The sequence below is a fragment of the Callithrix jacchus genome, chromosome 6, assembly GCF_049354715.1.
Source record: "Callithrix jacchus isolate 240 chromosome 6, calJac240_pri, whole genome shotgun sequence".
Taxonomy (NCBI): Eukaryota; Metazoa; Chordata; class Mammalia; order Primates; family Cebidae; genus Callithrix; species Callithrix jacchus.
The window spans coordinates 104,269,354-104,286,701 of NC_133507.1; the positions used below are offsets into that span (position 1 = coordinate 104,269,354).

A 17,348-nucleotide genomic window follows, 5' to 3' on the forward strand; every position below is an offset into this window, starting at 1 on the left:
TCGCCCAGGCTGGAGTGCAATGGTGTATTCTCGGCTCACTGCAACCTCCGCCTCCCAGGTTCAAGCGATTCTCCTGCTTTAGCCTCCCCAGCAGTCGGGACTACAGGCGCCCACCACCACGCCCGGCTCATTTTTATGCCTTTCAACGCAGAGGAGGCAGTGCTAGCGGACCACCCCCTCCCCACCCCGCCTAACAAAGGTGCACAGCTAGGGGAGGAGCCTCTGCGGCGGCCGGAGCCGCCCGCGAGCAGCCCCTGGAGCTCCCCAGCTTCGCCCCCAAGCGTCCCGCCCCCAGCCCTCTCCTGGTTCCCTCCCCGAAACCCGTCGAGCGAGCTCGGCTGCCTGAAATCCCTGCACCCAGATCCCTGGCCCGCGAGCTCCGCCCCCTGAAGTCCCCGCCTCCAGGTTCCGGGCCGGCGAGCCCCGCCCCCTGAAATCCCCGCCCCCATATCCAGGGCCGGCATGCTTTGCGGCCTCCCTGCAAAGCGCGCAAGTAGGCGTCCGGGGCGGTGGCACACAGCAGGTGAGCGCGCAGACCGGCGGGGCGGGACCCTTTTCCGGCCTCCTGCGACCCGGTAGAGCGTTCAGACTACGGAGTACCGTAGGAGGCCCAGGGTGAAAGCGTAGCGAGGTCCCCTGTGCGGAGCTCCTGCTGCCCCTCCTCGCTCAGCCACTGGCGGGCTGCTTAGCACTGCCTCCTAGGCCCACCCCGCAGCGCGATGGTCCTAGGGATGTTGGACTTTGGCCAGGACCCTTCCTTTCTTAGCCTCACTTTCCGAATTGGGATAAAAAGCCCGAATGATAATGATTCTTATAGGAGTTCTTGATTAAAATAGGCCAAGCGGTACCTTGCGTTTTTGTTTGCGGCAACTCATTGCTAATTAAGCACTTTTCACGGACAGGAATACAGTAAGTTTCAAAGTTAAATAATTGTGAATTTTTACTGACATGGTCACGGATGAAGTGATAGAATGCCTAGGATGTTTCTAAATTAACCAGTTGGATGGAGATGTGAGTCGGAAGAGTTGATAGGATTTTGAAGTTGATTGATGTACTATTTTGTCTACTTTGGTATATGTTTGTAATTTAGCATAACCAGTTTTCTAAAACAAAAAGTTTGCTGTGGACACTTGACAGCCTGTGTTCAAATACTATGCCTGTGTTAGTCTGCTGGAGCTGCCATGCCAATCTTAGCATACCAATCTTGGTACCACAGACTGGGTGGCCCAACCAGCAGAAATTTATCCTCTGGGAGTTGTGGAGGCTGGAAGTTCAAGACCAAGGTGTTGACAGGGTTGGTGTCTTCTGATGCCTCCCTTGGCTTGTAGGTGGTAGCCTTCTCCCTGGATCCTTATGTGAAATTCCCACTGTGCCTGTTTGCATCCTAATCTCTTCTTATAAGTACACCAGTCAAATTGGATTAGGATCCATAGTGATGGCCTCATTTTGTCTTAATTACCTCCTTAAAGACCCTGTCTCCAAATACAGCCATAGTCTGAGGTACTGGGGGTTAGGACTTAAATATATGAATTGGGGAAGAGGGGAGGAGGAGGGATGCGGTTCTGCCCATAACATTGTCATTTTACTCACTTAGGATTTTGGCCAGTTAAATTTTCACAGCCTTGAAATAGGGGTAGCTGTAGTAATTAGGTCATGGGGTTGTGAGGGTTCAATTGTTAGAGCACTCAGAACTGAGTTTAGCATATAGTAAGCACTCAATAAATTGAACACGTGTTTCTTATAAATTAGTAATCATAGGGCTTTACCATGTGATGAATGCAATGAGGCAGTTGGAGTGCTGTGCCCAGCAATGGGAATAAAAGTCATTACAGCCATTATCATAAGGGTATCTGCTTCTGTGCCAGACACTAAATGTTTTATGTATGTTCATTCATGTGCTCATCACAGCCACCCTAGAAGTGGGCTATTGTGACACACCTGTTTGGTAGACAGGGAAATGATGTGCAGAGATGGGGCTGGGGTTTGAACACAGGTACTCTGGCTCTAGAGCCCACACTCTTCACCGCTATGCTGTGTTACTTCGGTTTTAAAAGGTGGAGTGGCCCCTGGAGGATGTTCAGTCTGCACGCTGAACCAGAGAAACCGGCTGACTTGTTTTTTCTTGGCCCAGATTGTCCAAGGTGACCACATTCATGGCAGGTCCTCTGTCGCGGGCCGCAGCATTTGTGCAGAGACACAGGACAGGCCTCCTGGCGGGTTCCTGTGCAGGCCTGTTTGGAGTTCAAATCTCATACCACCTCTTCCCGGATCCCGTGATCCAATGGCTCTACCAGTACTGGCCTCAGGGCCAGCCAGCCCTGCTCCCTCCACAGCTGCAGAACCTCTTCGAAGAGGTGCTACAGGACATGGGCATCCCTTCAGGCCATTGCTACAAGTCCTTCACCACCTTCACCTTCCAGCCTGTGAGTGCAGGCTTCCCAAGACTCCCTGCTGGGGCTGTGGTGGGCATCCCTGCCAGTTTCTTGGGGAATGTAGTGATCAACAATGGCCATCCCGTGGTCATACATGGGCAAAGTGTGGACTGGCAGACCCCAGCAGGCGCCCGGCTGAGAGCTGCCCTGACCTTGTCCCATGAAGCCCAGAAGTTCGCCTTGGCCAGAGAGGTGATGTACCTGGAAAGCAGTACCGCTGCCCTGCAGGCCCTGCTGGCGCCAGCTTACTTGGCAGGGACCTGTGGACTGAGTGTGGGTGCCAAGTATGCCCTGGGGCTCTATGGAAGCCCCATGAATTTACGGGCTGCCTTCAGCTTGCTGGTAGCAGTGGCAGGCTTTGTGGCCTATGCCTTGTCCAAGGACTCTCTCACCCACACCCTGGAAGCCTGGTTGGACCGCCGCACAGCCTCCATCTCTGCCACCTATGCCCGGGGTGGAGTGGAGTTCTATGAGAAGGTTCTGTCGGGCAACCTGGCCCTGCGCAGTCTCTTGGGCAAGCGTGGGGAGGAGCTATATACACCCAGCGGAAACATCATCCCCAGACACTGGTTCCGCATCAAACATTTACCCTATACCACCCGCCGGGACTCTTTGCTGCAAATGTGGAGGGTGATGCTCAGCTCAGGCCGCTCCTGATGGGCTCATCACAAGGACAGTTCCTGCTTGTGCAGACACCACCCTGCCACTGAGTCTGGGGGTCCTCCTGGAGCCTTTGCACCTATAGCTCCAGGCTAGAAAAATCACAGCCTTTGGAATTAAATAGCTTAGATTCTACCATAACCACTACTTATGAACTTGGGGACTTTGGGCAAGTCTCTCTATGAATCTGAGCCTTGGTTTCTTGAATTGTAAAGTGGAGATGATGTATCTACCTGGCAAGATTGTAGAGTTGGGTAAGGTCATGAACATAAGGGCCTGGTGCAAAGGGTACACCACAAATAAACAGACGTCCCTCCTTCTTGGTCTTTTTTTTTGAGAGAATGTCCTACTCTGTCACCCAGGATGGAGTGCAGTGGTGATCATAGCTCACTGCAGCCTCAAACTTTTGGGCTCAAGTGATCCACCCTCCTCAGGCTCTCAAAGTGCTAGGATTACAGGCATGAGCCACCGTGCCCAGCCTCTTTGGTCTTAAATGCTGCCACCAGGCTGTGGGAGTCAGGCCACACCTCACCACCAGAGGTACTTGCAGTTATGTGAATACTTTCCTACAGTGAAGAACTACCCCTCAGTTTACCTGGTGGTCAAATCCCAATTTTCCTTCATTGTGGTAGAGGTTAAAAGACTAGAGAAGCCAAGATGAGAAGTTAGTGTGAGCCTGAGAGGTATCGGTCAGGGTCTCATGGATGCAGATGGCACACTCAGGGAGAGGGAGACCAGCAAGGGATAGGGGGCACCAGGAGAGCCCCTGGACCTAAGGGGAGGGGAGGCATTCTGGAACTTCAGGATACCTATGGCATGGGATACTTGGCATGAGCTTCACCCAAAGGTAGAGGAAGGAACAAACCACTGCAAAACAGGGCCTGTAGGGAGGGAGCCCATTGGCGCCATCCAGAGCGGTCAGCCTCCCCAGGCACAGCATGGCCAGGTCTTGGAGAGGAAAGGCAGCAAGGAGGGGGTGAGCTTGACTCACAGGGCCAGCAAGTAGAGCCGAGGGGTGGAGATGGGCAGTGGATCAGGCCTGATCCCACTTGGGACCCAGGGGAGACTGCAGTCCTGCTCTGCTTATTTCTTTGAGTGCTCCAGTTGTGGATGGAGCCGGCCCCTGTGTTAGACAGGAGACCACAGCAAGGCAAGGTGAACAGAGTTGTCATCAGGAAGCCAGCCCAGTTTGGCTTCATGGCATCTTTTAGTTGGAGATTTTGATTTCCCTGGGACAGTATTTGAACACAGTGGTGGCAGTTCCTGCCAGGGGACCTTGAGAGGATAGTGAGCCAGGGGGGCTGCAGACGCAGTGGGAATAGCACACCTCCCTGCTGGGCCCCTCAGTGTGGGCTGGAGCTCAATGTGCTAGGCCAGCTCATCCCACACTGGACCTGGACAGGCTGAGTTCCTGAGGGCAGCACATCCTTGCGCATTCCCCAGGCCCTGGTACCTAGGACGGCATTGGGCACAGGCTTGGAGTACATAGGTGGATGGGTGAGGCAGTGACTATGTGAACCAGTCTTTGCTCAGGGACACACCATCTCACAGAGTCCCTTGGGGTATCATCCATCTGCTGCTGCTGTACTTAAAGGGCCACAAGGCCATGTGAGGCCACCTCATTCCTGAGAAGTACAGTTTTGGGCCTGAATTTGATGGGCTCCACCTTCTCACTACTCCCACCTCCAGCCCATCTGCTCTCAGTACTGCAGGAACAGTCAGGGAAGGCAGCCCTTCGGTGGGCAGAAATGGCTGCTTACCCGGCTCCCTCTGTTCCAAGTCACAGACTTTGTCGCCACTCACGGGCTGTGCCCAGTCCTCACACAAGCCTTACATGACACCCTTCAACCTTGGCACATACATCCTCCAGCCGTATGTGTGTGTGCATGTGTGTGTGCGTGTGTGTGCGCACGTGCACGTGTGTGTGCGCTGTTCTGCCTTGCTGCACTCTGTGCATCCTCCATTCCTCTGCAGCCTGGCTCAAGCCATCTCGGGCCCTCCCACTGAGAGCCCCTCAGCGGGTTAGCTGAGCTCCATGTCTATCCTTCTCCCTCCCACCCTCCCACTGCTCACCCAGCACCCAGCCTTGGTGCTTTCCCACCCAGTGGCTCTCAGCTCCGTCTCCTTCTGTTCATCTCCACTGGGCCTCCTGACTCTTCTCCCACTTCTCCCAGGTCCTAGAAGTGCAGGTTTAACTGGGTGACGCTCCTGCTTAAAGCCCTTTAGAGACATCCCCATATTTTCTGGTGAAAACTGCATCTCCTGCCCATCCCGCACCCCACTTCCTCTTGCTCTGGATTCTAGCCTCACTGCAGTTTGGCTCCTGAATTACTCTCCCCTCCTCCCCACACAGCCTTCAAGTTTGCTGTGTCCTTGATCCGGGCTGCTGTCTCCCAGCCTGCCCGGTGCTCTGTTATTTAGTGTTCCTCCTGCTGGAATGCTCAGGGGCCTCTATTCACTTATGCGTTGCTTCTCCCAGGGAAGCCTCCCTGTCTCATGTCAGATCCCCATTTATGCTCTGTCATGCACCCAACACCTCTTCCTAGCCCTACTGCTAATTATCATGGAGATAGCGGTTTAGCATCTCCTCCACTGAAGTGTAAAATCTGCAATGGCAGGATTGTGTACCTTGTTTACAGCTCTGGACTGAGGGTCTCTATAATATATATATAGATATATGTGTGTATATATATATATACATATATATGCATTTGCAGTTTCAGTGACTAGAAATAATACTTTTTCATAAATGAACAGGGCTCTAATCTATAACACACAGCCCCAGCTTCCTAAAAGTCTCTGAGCAAGGCTGGTTGCATTCCCTGGATGTGGCAATTCTGAATCCTATCTGACCCTGTCTTGTCTTCCCACCATGGGACTCGCCAAGGACAGGGCATGGCCCTAGTCATCCGCAATTGCTGACATTAGTGGGGAAACCAGGACACTCATGGGTTACTTCCTGTAGGGCACAGATTACTTCCTGTAGGGCACAGATTACTACCTGTAGGGCACAGATTACTACCTAGGAACCCTACAAGGCTTTAGGAGGACTTTGTGATAATATTATGTCCCTACACACAGGTCAGAGGTGGATCTTGGAAAGGTTAAGTAACATGCTCTAGGGCTTGGCCACTAATTCTGGGTGGTAAGCAGCTCCCTGTAACTGCCACCTGGCACCCTTCCTGCCCCATGTCTGCTGTGTGCCAGAGTCATTAGCACTCTGTCCTTGATCCCGTGTGACCATTGTTCTCCTGGCCTAGGCCTCACTTCTCCCCATCCCAGGTTCATGGTTCTCTGGGTATAAACTTCCAAAGATTGCTCCTGACATCCCAGAGCAATCATAGAGCCAGGACTTGGCTGACTTGCAGAAAACTACATCAACACACAAAGACTGTCCCCCCTCAACCCCCACCCTCCATGCACGCAAACACACACACACACACACACACACACATGTGCATATCTGGACACAGAATACAGGGAGGGGAGTCTTAGAGTCATGGCACTGATGTTGGCTCTGCCCTTCACTGACCTTCCTAGTCCTGCCTCAGTCCCCACCAGTGTCCACAATGCAGGGCTCCACTCAGCCTTGCCTCGAGCTGGGCACATACACACCTGATCCCCATGTGTGTGTAGATCACAGCTGGAGTTCCAGATCAATGAGTGGGTCCTCACCCAGCGAGGCCTCCTGCCTGCCTCCTGCCCACCATGTCCCTATAGTAACACAATGGGGCCTTTATTATCCTCCAGACACAGTGCTAGGTTCTTAGAGGCATTTTCTCACTTATTCTCCATTGGAGCATGTAGGTGGTAATATTATTATTTCAATTTTGCAGAAGGAACATCACAGAAAGGTGAAGAAATTTGCCCTAAATTATAAAACTTTGTAAGTGGCAGAACAAGGATTTGAAGCTGGCAGTCTGGTTCCAGATACCAGTCTCAAAACACTAAATTCATACTGTCCTATTTAGCCTGAAAGTTTCATGGTGCAAACTTATACTGTGTAATATAAGTATAATATTATATTATAGCCCTTTCCTCATGCTGGGTTAGAAGTAACTTCTTCAGGCTCACTATTTTTATTAGGAAAAAATAGTCACTGAGTAGAACTTCCAAGGAGACGCCTCCAACTAACTGAAGAGAAAGGGACAATCTGCCTACTATGTTTAGTGCTACAGTGGGAACGGGATGGAAGGGCAGAGTGTCACGGAGCTCTAGGAGGCACTGGCTAAGGAAAGGGGACCTCAGGAGGCAGGGAGAGAGCAGAGCGGGCAGCCATCCCTGGGTTCAAATCCTGGCCTACCACTTATCAGGGCCCTCTGGAATGAATGACTCACATCTCTGGTCATAAGTTTCTATCTGTAAAATAGGTGTATTCCTGTGTACCTTACAGGATGGTTTTGATGATGAAAGTGAAAGAAAGTTGGCAAAATGTGAGGGTATATATAGTCAGCTTTAAAAGAAGATTGATTTTCTAAATGTTAGTGCTTCTAAATGGCATAAGGTGTTCAGATCTTGGAGTTTGCTGCCCAAATACCAGCATCCAAAGAACCCGCTGCTGCCTAATACAGCTTTGCTTTAAAGCTTTTCAAAGACCTGGTTCAGTTAGGACAATTCTTTAGGTTGCTATCAGTTGGCATCTTTTGGAGGTTATTTGGCAACAACTGCAAGCAGAGGACCCACGTGGCCCTAGGGGGAAACACCAGGCTGGAGAGGAGGGCATTAGTGTGGAAGGTGGTCCTTTATACAAGAATTTTTTTTTTCTTTCTTTTTTGAGAAGAGTCTCACTCAGCCTTGGCTTCCTGAGCTCAATCAACCCTCCCACCTCAGTCCCCCTAATACTGGGTACTACAGGTATGTGCCACCATGCCCAGCTAATTTTATTTTTTGTAAGATAGAGTTTTGCTATGTTACCCAGGCTTATCTTGAACTTCTGGGCTCAAGCAATCCATCTGCCTAGGCCTCCCAAAGTGCTGGGATTACAAGTGTGAGCCACTTCACCTGGCCCATACTAGTAATTTTAAATACTAAAACATTCAGCGTTAGGTTGTGGTAAAATTGACACAAGCATATGCCCTTGGTGACATTTGTGTTAGGAAGCTTCTAAGATGACCCTAGTGATCCCTCGTCCTAATATTCTTGGCCCTGGTTAATAATCCATTCCCCTTCGTCCTGTTGGTTCTAAACAATAGAATACAGCAACATTGAGTGGATGTCACCTCAGTGATTAGATTACAAAAGATTGTGACTTCCCTCTTGCTAACAGATCCTTGTGTTCTTGGCTTCACATGTTTTGTCTTGAAGCAAGTTGCCATGTTGGAGAGACTCACATGACAAGGAACTAAAGACAGCCTCTGGCCAAACAGCCAGCTGGCAGCTGAGGCCCTCAGTCCAACAGGCCACAAGGCACTGGATCCTGCCAGGAACCATGTGAGCCTGGAAGAGAATCCTTCCCTACTCAAGCTTTCAAATGAGACCCCATGTATTATTTCATTCTCATGCCACTATGAAGAAATACCCAAAACTAATTTATAAAGAAGTGGTTTAATTAACTCGCAGTTCCACATGGCTGAGGAGGCCTCAGGAAACTTACAATTGTGTCAGAAAGCACCTTTTCACAGGGTGGCAGGAGAGAAAATGAGTGTGAGTAGGGGAAATGGAAATGTAAAAGCATCAAATCTCCTGAGAATTCACTATCACAAGAACAGCATGGGGAAACCACCCCCATGATTCAATCACCTCCTACCAGCTCCTTCCCATGATATATAGGGATTATGGGATTACAACTCAAGATTTGGGTGGGGACACAAAGCCAAATCATAGCACCCCAGCCTCAGCCAGCACCTTCATTTCAGCCTTGAGAGCCCCTAAAGCAGAGAAGCAGCTAAGCCATGCCTGGATTCCTGACCCATAGAAACACCAAGACAATAAATGCATCTTGCAGTAAGCCATTTGGCGCGGTAACTTGGTATGCAGCAATAGATAACTCATACTCTTTATTAATTGACATATTTTTGGAAACCCAGTTTGGCATAACTTGATAAAATCATAAAAGTTTATCTTTTGACCGAGTAATTTCAAACCTACATATATCCTAGGTCTGTAACCCAATAGAAACCGAATACTGCATTCTCAAAGGGGTACGTAAAAGTATTAGTTATAAATACAACAAAATAACAATAATGGAAATGTTGAATGGCAGTGGCTTTGGAAATATCCACTTGTTGAACATTGTTCAGCCATTAAAAAGTATGATTATGAAGACTGGTAGAAGCATGGGGAAATATTAGTTATAAATATCAAATCTGGTTTTAAAAATGAGATACAATCTGCATGGTGATTTCAATAATGTAAACATGGTAAGACGTAGGAGGAAATTCACAGAATGTAAACGTTTTGTTACAGGGGAATTTGAGTGACTATATTCATTCAAGAAATAAGGACTTAGCACTATATATATTTACAGTCATGCATCACTGAACGACAGGGATATGTTCTGAGAAATGCCTTGGAAGGCAATTTCATCTTTATGTGAACATCATAGTGCACTTATACACACCTAGATGGTACAGCCTCCTGCACACCTAGGCCGTATGGTGTCGCCTGTTGCTACTGGGCTGCAAACCTGTAAGGCATGTTATTGTGCTGAATACTGTGGACATTTGTAACGCAATGGTAAGGATTTGTGTATCCAAACATAGAAAAGGTACAGTAACAATACAGTAATATTAACCTCATGGGACACTGTCATATACACGGTTCCTCGCCAAGTGAATGTCATTATGCAGCATGTGACTGTATGTGTATGCATGAAGGCCTACTCAGAGGTACCCTGGACCTCCACCCTTTCCCTGCATCAAGGTGACAGATTCTGGCATCCCTGCGTCTGGCCCTGCATTCTTGGGGTATGGCCAGCCTTCTGTCTGTCAGTTACTGTGGTGGCCATGAAAATGTGCCACTCACACCTGCCACAGAGCGGACTTGACTGACAGCCCCAGCTGCTATTTCTCTCCGTCCACCCAGGCTGTTTTCCACCAGTGATGGAGGGTGGGGACAGTACTGCTGCAGGTGGATCGTGGGACTCCTCCAGTGGGTGACTGTGGCTCAAGAACTCCCCAGTGGCCTGGGCAAGCCTTTTGCAGAACTGCTCTGAAGTCTGAGGCCCATCCTCCCTGCTCCTCCATGGGTGTCAGACTTGTACTGTGGTCCAAAGCCTCTCCCTGCATTCTCCTATCCCCTTCTCCTTTGTGCTTCACAGGCACTTCCCCCAATGGCTCTTACTCATGGTCTTTGTATCTGGTTCTCAAAGGACTTCCACTAACGCGGTACCCCTCACTCAGTCAGATGCAGTGTGAGGTCCGGGGGACACCTGCTGTGAGTGCCCTCAGTGAGCTCAGAGTCCTGCAGAAGAGACTGTCTGACAAGCACACCTACAGTGACAACACATGAGTTCAGTGCTGTGGAGCTGTGTGAGGGATCATGGGAGGAGGGCAGCCAACTCAACCTGGGCTGGGAGGTAGTCAGAGAGGACTTCCCAGGAGAGGTGACCCTGTTGCCAAAACCCCGATGAGTGAATGGAAGGAAGTCAACAACAATAATACCAAATACTTATTTAACACTTATTTTGTGCCAAATGCTTTACATATTTGAACTCATAAAGCTTCCACAACAATCCTATTGTCCCCATTTTATAGGTGGGGAATCAAGGCATAAACAGGTCAAATGGCTTCTCACCAGCCCATGCTGGGCTTGGGAATTGAACCCAGGCAGTCTGGCTCTAATGTCTGTGCCCTTAAGCACCCCACCTTCACCTAGCCAAGTGAAATTGGCCATGAGAACAGCCTGTACAAGACCAGCAATGAGACAATTTTTGTGGGCTTTAATCAGTCGGCATCCAACCAAGAGACTGAAACCACAATGTAATGTGAACAGAGAATTTACTGTAAAGAATTATTCTGTGAGGAATTATTACTGTTATAACAACAGAGGTTGGAGTGATGAGGACTGACTTGTAAGAAGTCCAGAGCCACCTGGACTCAAAGCCACCCTAGCTTTGCATTTCTTCCAGTCTCAGCCCCCTGGAGCCCTTGCTCCCCTCTAGAGGTCAAGGATAAGTCATAGCAATGGACCCAGACTCTTGTTATTACCCATGACATGGTTTGGATCTCTGTCCCCACCCAAATCTCACATTGAATTATAATCCCCAGTGATGGGGGTGGGGCCTGGTAGGAGGTGATTTGATCATGGGGTGGTTTCTGATGGTTTAGCACCATCCCCCTGGTGCTGTTTTATGATGGAGTTCTCATGAAATCTGGTTATCTAAAAGTATGTGGCACTTTCCCCTTCGCTCTCTCCTTCCGGCTCTAGTCATATAGGACGTGGCTGCTTCCCCTTCACCTTTCACCATGTGGGTAAGTTTCCTGAGGCCCCCCCAGAAGCCGCCATGCTTCCGGTGTAGCCTGTGGAACCATGAGCCAATTAAACCTCTTCTTATAAATTACCCAGCCTCAGGTAGTTCCTTATAGCAATGCGAGAATGAGCTAATACAATCCACCCCTACCCTATACCTCTCCTACCCTCTCCCCAGCAGGCTGTGAGGACAGGCTGCTCATGCCAACCCTGAAGGCATCACAAAAGCTGCAGGGACTAAGCTGGGGCCTGGGCCTGAGGAGCAAACTGAGGAGCAGAGCCCATGTGGAGAGAGGGAGGGAGCCAGTGTCCACGTGCCACATGGACAGCAGTGTCATTGCGCCATTATCAGACCCTGCGTGTTTATAGACTTCACTGTCATCATCGAACGAGACCTGCCAGAGTCTAACACCTTGACGCTGGCTGGCTAGTTGAGCATGGACAGCTCACAGCCTGGCTGGAATTTGGCTTGCTTTTACCCAGCCCCATCAGGTGGACACTTTTAGCTCACTGGCTCAGTTTTCCAAGACCTGAAATCAATGTCAGTGTTGAATTTTTCCTAATTTCATCCACATGTGAAAGGCCAAGGTCCTAGCCCTTTTCTCCTGCAGTAGGGACTCCCTCACTTTCCCAGGTCCCTGAGCTGGTCCACAGCAGATTGGGAAGGCCCTTCTGGTTCCACAGCTGTGAGCAGCCCTGCAGGCCTGACGCATGCATGTCTTTGTTGATTTGCTGAGACAGGAAGCATCTGGAATCAGAGTCCTGGAAGCCGGGAGTGCATTGAGGTGCCCTTGCCAGGGGGCAAATCAGTGGTGCCTCTCCAGGCAGCCTCTGGACTCAGAGCCAGACCACCTGGGCTAAGATCCCCGCTCTGCAACTCACTGCTATAGGCATGTTCCCGAGCTTCTCCGTGCTTCAGCTTCTCTCATAGGTAAATGGGAATAATGACAGTGCCCAGCCCCTGGGGTTGGTTCAAGGATTAAATGAGTAAATATTTGTAAAGCACCTTGGACAGCGCCTGGTGCAGAGTTAGAGCCTGAGGAAGAAAAGCATAGTCTCTATTCACCAGTCATTGCCCAAGGTGCAGTTGTCAAGCAGTGACTGATTTAGAGCTGACCCAGTGTGACACTTTTGAAGATGTCTCAGGTGGCTGTGAGGTGAGTCAGGGTTGGCAGCACTGCCCCACACAGCATTCTCAAACCCCCAACACAGTTTCTTTTGTTTTGTTTTGTATTTTGCGATGGAGTCTTGCTCTGTTGCCCAAGCTGGAATGCAGTGGCACGATCTCAGCTCACTGCAACCTCTGCCTCTAGGGTTCAAGCAATTCTCCTGTCTCAGTCTCCTAAGTAGCTGGGATTACAGGTGTGCACCACCACACCTGGCTAATTTTGTATTTTTAGTGGATCGGGTTTCACCATGTTGGCCAGGCTGGTCTTGAACTCCTGACCTCAGGTGATCCGCCTGCCTCGGCCTCCTAAAGTGCTGGGATTACAGGCATGAGCCACTGCGCCCACCACCCCAGCATAGTTCTACTGATGTTTCTGACTCTCCTGCCGCCTGGGACCTCTGTAAGGGCAACATTAGGCCACCTCTACCTCATTCCCAGCACTGGACCATGTTGCTGTTCAGGAAGTGTTTGGTGGATACATGACCCATATGAGAGAAGGGAAGGGACGGTGGCATGTGGGCAGGCCCCAGAGGTCCTGGCCTGCCAAGGTCAGCTCAGCACACACTTCTCTGGGGACCATGTGGGAGAGTCTGCCATGGCAAGGCCTGCAGACCCCAGTCTTGTCCCCTCTGGATTAGGCTCCTCCGAATGGTCCCCATCACCTGGTGTCATTGATGTGACAGCAGCTGGAAGCTGCCCTCAGCCACCGATCCCCAGGCCCAGAGCCACCTGCCCCCATCCTGACACCTGATTGTACTGTGCTGGTCCCTGGAGAAGGCAGATGGCCCAGCCTCGAAGTCTGGACTCCACCCTGCAGAGGAAGCACACACCCATGTCACAGGTGCAGAGACCACTCGGCAGCTGGGCTGCAGCTGCTCACCCTGGCCCATCAGTGCCTCCCTCTCCTAACCCTGGAAACCCTTCACTTCCTCTACCTCCTAACAAATCCTGTTGGAGCCATTTTGAATGTGGCCCTAAGGCGCTCCCTGTCAGCCAAATGGGTGTCAGAAGCCATCTGTGCCTGAGCTGGTGGCAGCTGCTAGGAAAATGCTTGCATCCATATGAATCGATTTTGTTTTGCCTCCTAAGATATTAAGTTGAGCAAGGAGAGATTTGCTGAATTATTCAGAGGTTGCATTAACCTGGGGAAGGCTAAACTGATGGCGCAGGGAAGGGCAGGAGGAAGAAGCCTGGACACAGCTAGGGAGGTCAGTGCCACAGGAATTTCTGTGCCCCGAGGAGGAAGCTGCAAGATATAGCCCAGGCTGTGGCCCCAGGCCAGCAGCATCCCCCACCACCCTGACAAGGCCAGCACTAGACTGGCCCTCAGCAGAGGTGGCAGAGCTGGCTTTTGGTGCCTTGCTGAGGTGAAGCTTCCCTTTGGCCTGTTCCGCCCAGCTCCGCATTGGAACTTCTTCCAGGGAACAGCATCACAGCTCCCACGCAGTGCCTTAGGCTGTTTTCTCACCTTCCCATTCAGCCACCACGAATCCTTTAGAGAAAGGAAGGTAGTGGTGTGGTGGCTGAAGCCTATAATCCCAGCACTTTGGGAGACCGAGACAGGTGGATCATTTGAGGTCAAGAGTTCAAGATCAGCCTGGCCAACATGGCGAAACCCTGTTTCTACTAAAAATATAAAATTTAGCTGGGTGAGGTGGCAGTAATCCCAGCTAGTTGGAAGGCTGAAGTGGGAGAATCGCTTGAACCTGAGAGGCAGAGGTTGCAGTGAGCCAAGATCGCACCACTGCACTCCAGCCTGGGCAACAGAGCAGGATTCTGTCTTAGAGAGAGAGAGAGAGAGAGAGAAGCAGGGATTTGTCCTCAGGTCCACACGGAAAGGAGTGGCACAGCGGGGTTAGGTCCATGACATAAAGCCGCAGGAGGTGGGGCCAGCATGCGGACCTGTGGCATCCACACGTGAAGCCTGTTCTGTTTCCCTGTCAAGGCTGTGTCCTCAGTGAGAAGGTAGGGGGAGGTCACAGGTCAAGGCTGTGGCCACAGTGGGGAGGCAGGGGCCACAGGAGCACCCTTTTGTGGAGCAGCAAAGCCCCCTGGAGACCCTGGGGTGCCCCACCCTGCAGTAGGGTGCTTTTTGGGAGTGGGCTTGATGCAGTAGCACGCAGGGCACCCAAGAGCCCTGAATGGGGCATTTCAGTCACGCGGTCACTGCTCTGTCCTAGTATGACAGAATTGGCCAGAGGCCTCATTGCTAAAGATCCGGCTCTCCTAAAACTTCCTCCCAGGAGAAGAAGATGAAGAGGAAACTTGGGTCAGCTTTTGGAGAAAGAACGTCTGGACCACCTGGCTCTTGTTAAACGCAGTCTCAGGCTGGCCTGGGAGCCACTCAGACTGTCCATGGGCAAGACCCGGAGGCTGCTGTCTACGCAAGCTTCTCTCTGAGGTGACCCATGTGTACCCTAGAGGGCAAGATTCACTACTTTTGGGGAAGCCAACACTGAGGCTGACATTCTCTAAATACCTGAGGGCAGAGCCTCTCAAGCCCATGCAGCCCCTTCTGAGGGAAAAGGCCTCTGCCACACCTGACGCAAAGGGCTCCTGTGGGTGCCACATGACCTGCCCACATCACCACTGCCCACCAGCTGGAGTCACAGAAGACACACATATGCCACTCACAAACATACCACATATCACACACACACATCACGTACCCCACACACATACAATACACAAACTCCACATACATATACCACATACCACATGCCACATACACATTACACATGCCACACACATACAACACACACAAACATACCACATACATCACACATACCACACACATCACACATGCCACACACATCACATACCCACCCACATATAACACACAAACATACCACATACCACATCGACATCACACATACCACACGCATCACATGCCACACACACAAACAACACATAAACATACCACATATATCACATATCACACACCACACACCACACACATCACATACCCCACCCACGTATAACAAACACACCACATACACCACATACCACATTGACATCACACATACCACACACATTATATGCCACACAAACACATAAACATACCACATATATCACATATCACACACACCACACACATCACATACCCCACCTACGTATAACACACAAACACACCATATATATACATCACATACCACATACACATCACACATACCACACACCTCACATGCCACACACAAACACACCAGACACACAATATACCACACACAGAGCATGCAAATACATGCTGCATATGCATATCACATAAACACATGCACACCATATATCACATATGCATCACACCACACACATGCAACGTGCCATATGCACGTAAAACACAAACACCACACATGCAACATACCATACACAAAACACACAAACAACACAGGCACCACACACATTACACATACTCCAAACACAACACATAACACATCACACATGTGCAACATATCCCATACACATCACACACAGCACATACACCACATACCACACACACATCACACATACCACACACATATATAACACCAACACACCACACATGCAACATACCACACACACACAGCACATACAACATACACATCACACACAGAGGCAACATGTCACACAGCCCACAAACACACCACACAACATACCATGCACAAACACCACATACACATCACAGATACCAAATGCATGCAACATACCACACACAAACACCCACACTCACATTACACACACCACACACATCAGAGATCACACATGCAACATGCCACACACACAGCAAACACATGCAACATACAACACGAACACATATACATGGTTACATGTGTATTTATACACATACACAACACACATGTGCCTCACCTACCACACACATGTCACATCACACATACCACACATGTGCAACATAACACAGACATTAGACATCACACCTGCAACATGCTGCACACACATGCCACACACCACATACATGCAACATACCACACACATATATAACACAAACACCACATATGCATCACATATCACACGCATGCAACATACTACACATGTGCAACATACCATACACAAACACATGCATACCATACCTCTACATACATACCACCCACCTCACACACACACACGCACACACACAAACACACACGCCTCAGGTGGCATTTGAAAGTCCAGCCTAAATAAGGGTGATGTTAACTCACTAGCCCCACCAGATTCTCAGCATATTGAAGCAGAGGTGCAGGGAACGTGGGTCAGCTCTTAGCGGGGTCTTGGGGCCCCTCCGATACAGCATGGCTGGAGTTTTAGTGCAGGAGCAGGCTCTGCCCTGGAGCCTGTGCAACAGTACTTTGGCTGGGCACTGTCCCCACCCTCCTCCTGGCCCCTCTGAAGGTAGGTTCTGGCTGGTGGATTTGATACGTGCAGGGGTCACTCCCCCTCAAAAGCGTTTGAGAACCAAGGTGCCCTTCTCCATCTTACGTGCCCCTCATGGGGGCCCAAGGTCTGGGGGATGGCAGGGAGCAGAGCCCACCACATGATGGACCTGTGGCAGGGCGATAAATAAGCCTCTGTACTTTTAAGGCCCAGATTTGGGGGTTGTTACCACAGCATCACCTACGGCAGCCCGCTCCTATGCCACACTTAGGAGCCAAACCACCATGAGGGCTCACTCACTCTATTGGGACAATTCCTGTTCTTTGGGCGCTAAGCTA

The 17,348-nt window shown here is 50.4% G+C and overlaps 1 protein-coding gene across 5 annotated transcripts in view; it reads left to right on the top strand.

The window, feature by feature from the left end:
* The first annotated feature begins 469 nt into the window (after positions 1-469).
* Positions 470-17,348, top strand: part of TMEM177 (transmembrane protein 177) — a 54,228-nt gene continuing 37,349 nt past the window's right edge. The window contains exons 1-3 of one of the 5 annotated variants that reach the window (XM_078327970.1): positions 470-523; positions 837-909; positions 2,055-3,411. In XM_078327970.1, the coding sequence (XP_078184096.1) occupies positions 2,154-3,089 (936 nt within the window). In that variant the 5' untranslated portion in view covers positions 470-523; positions 837-909; positions 2,055-2,153 and the 3' untranslated portion in view covers positions 3,090-3,411. Of the gene's footprint in view, positions 524-836; positions 910-2,054; positions 3,412-17,348 lie in introns of those variants that run through there. The other 4 variants (XM_078327969.1, XM_008999030.5, XM_008999028.4 and 1 more) reach the window with 4 other exon arrangements.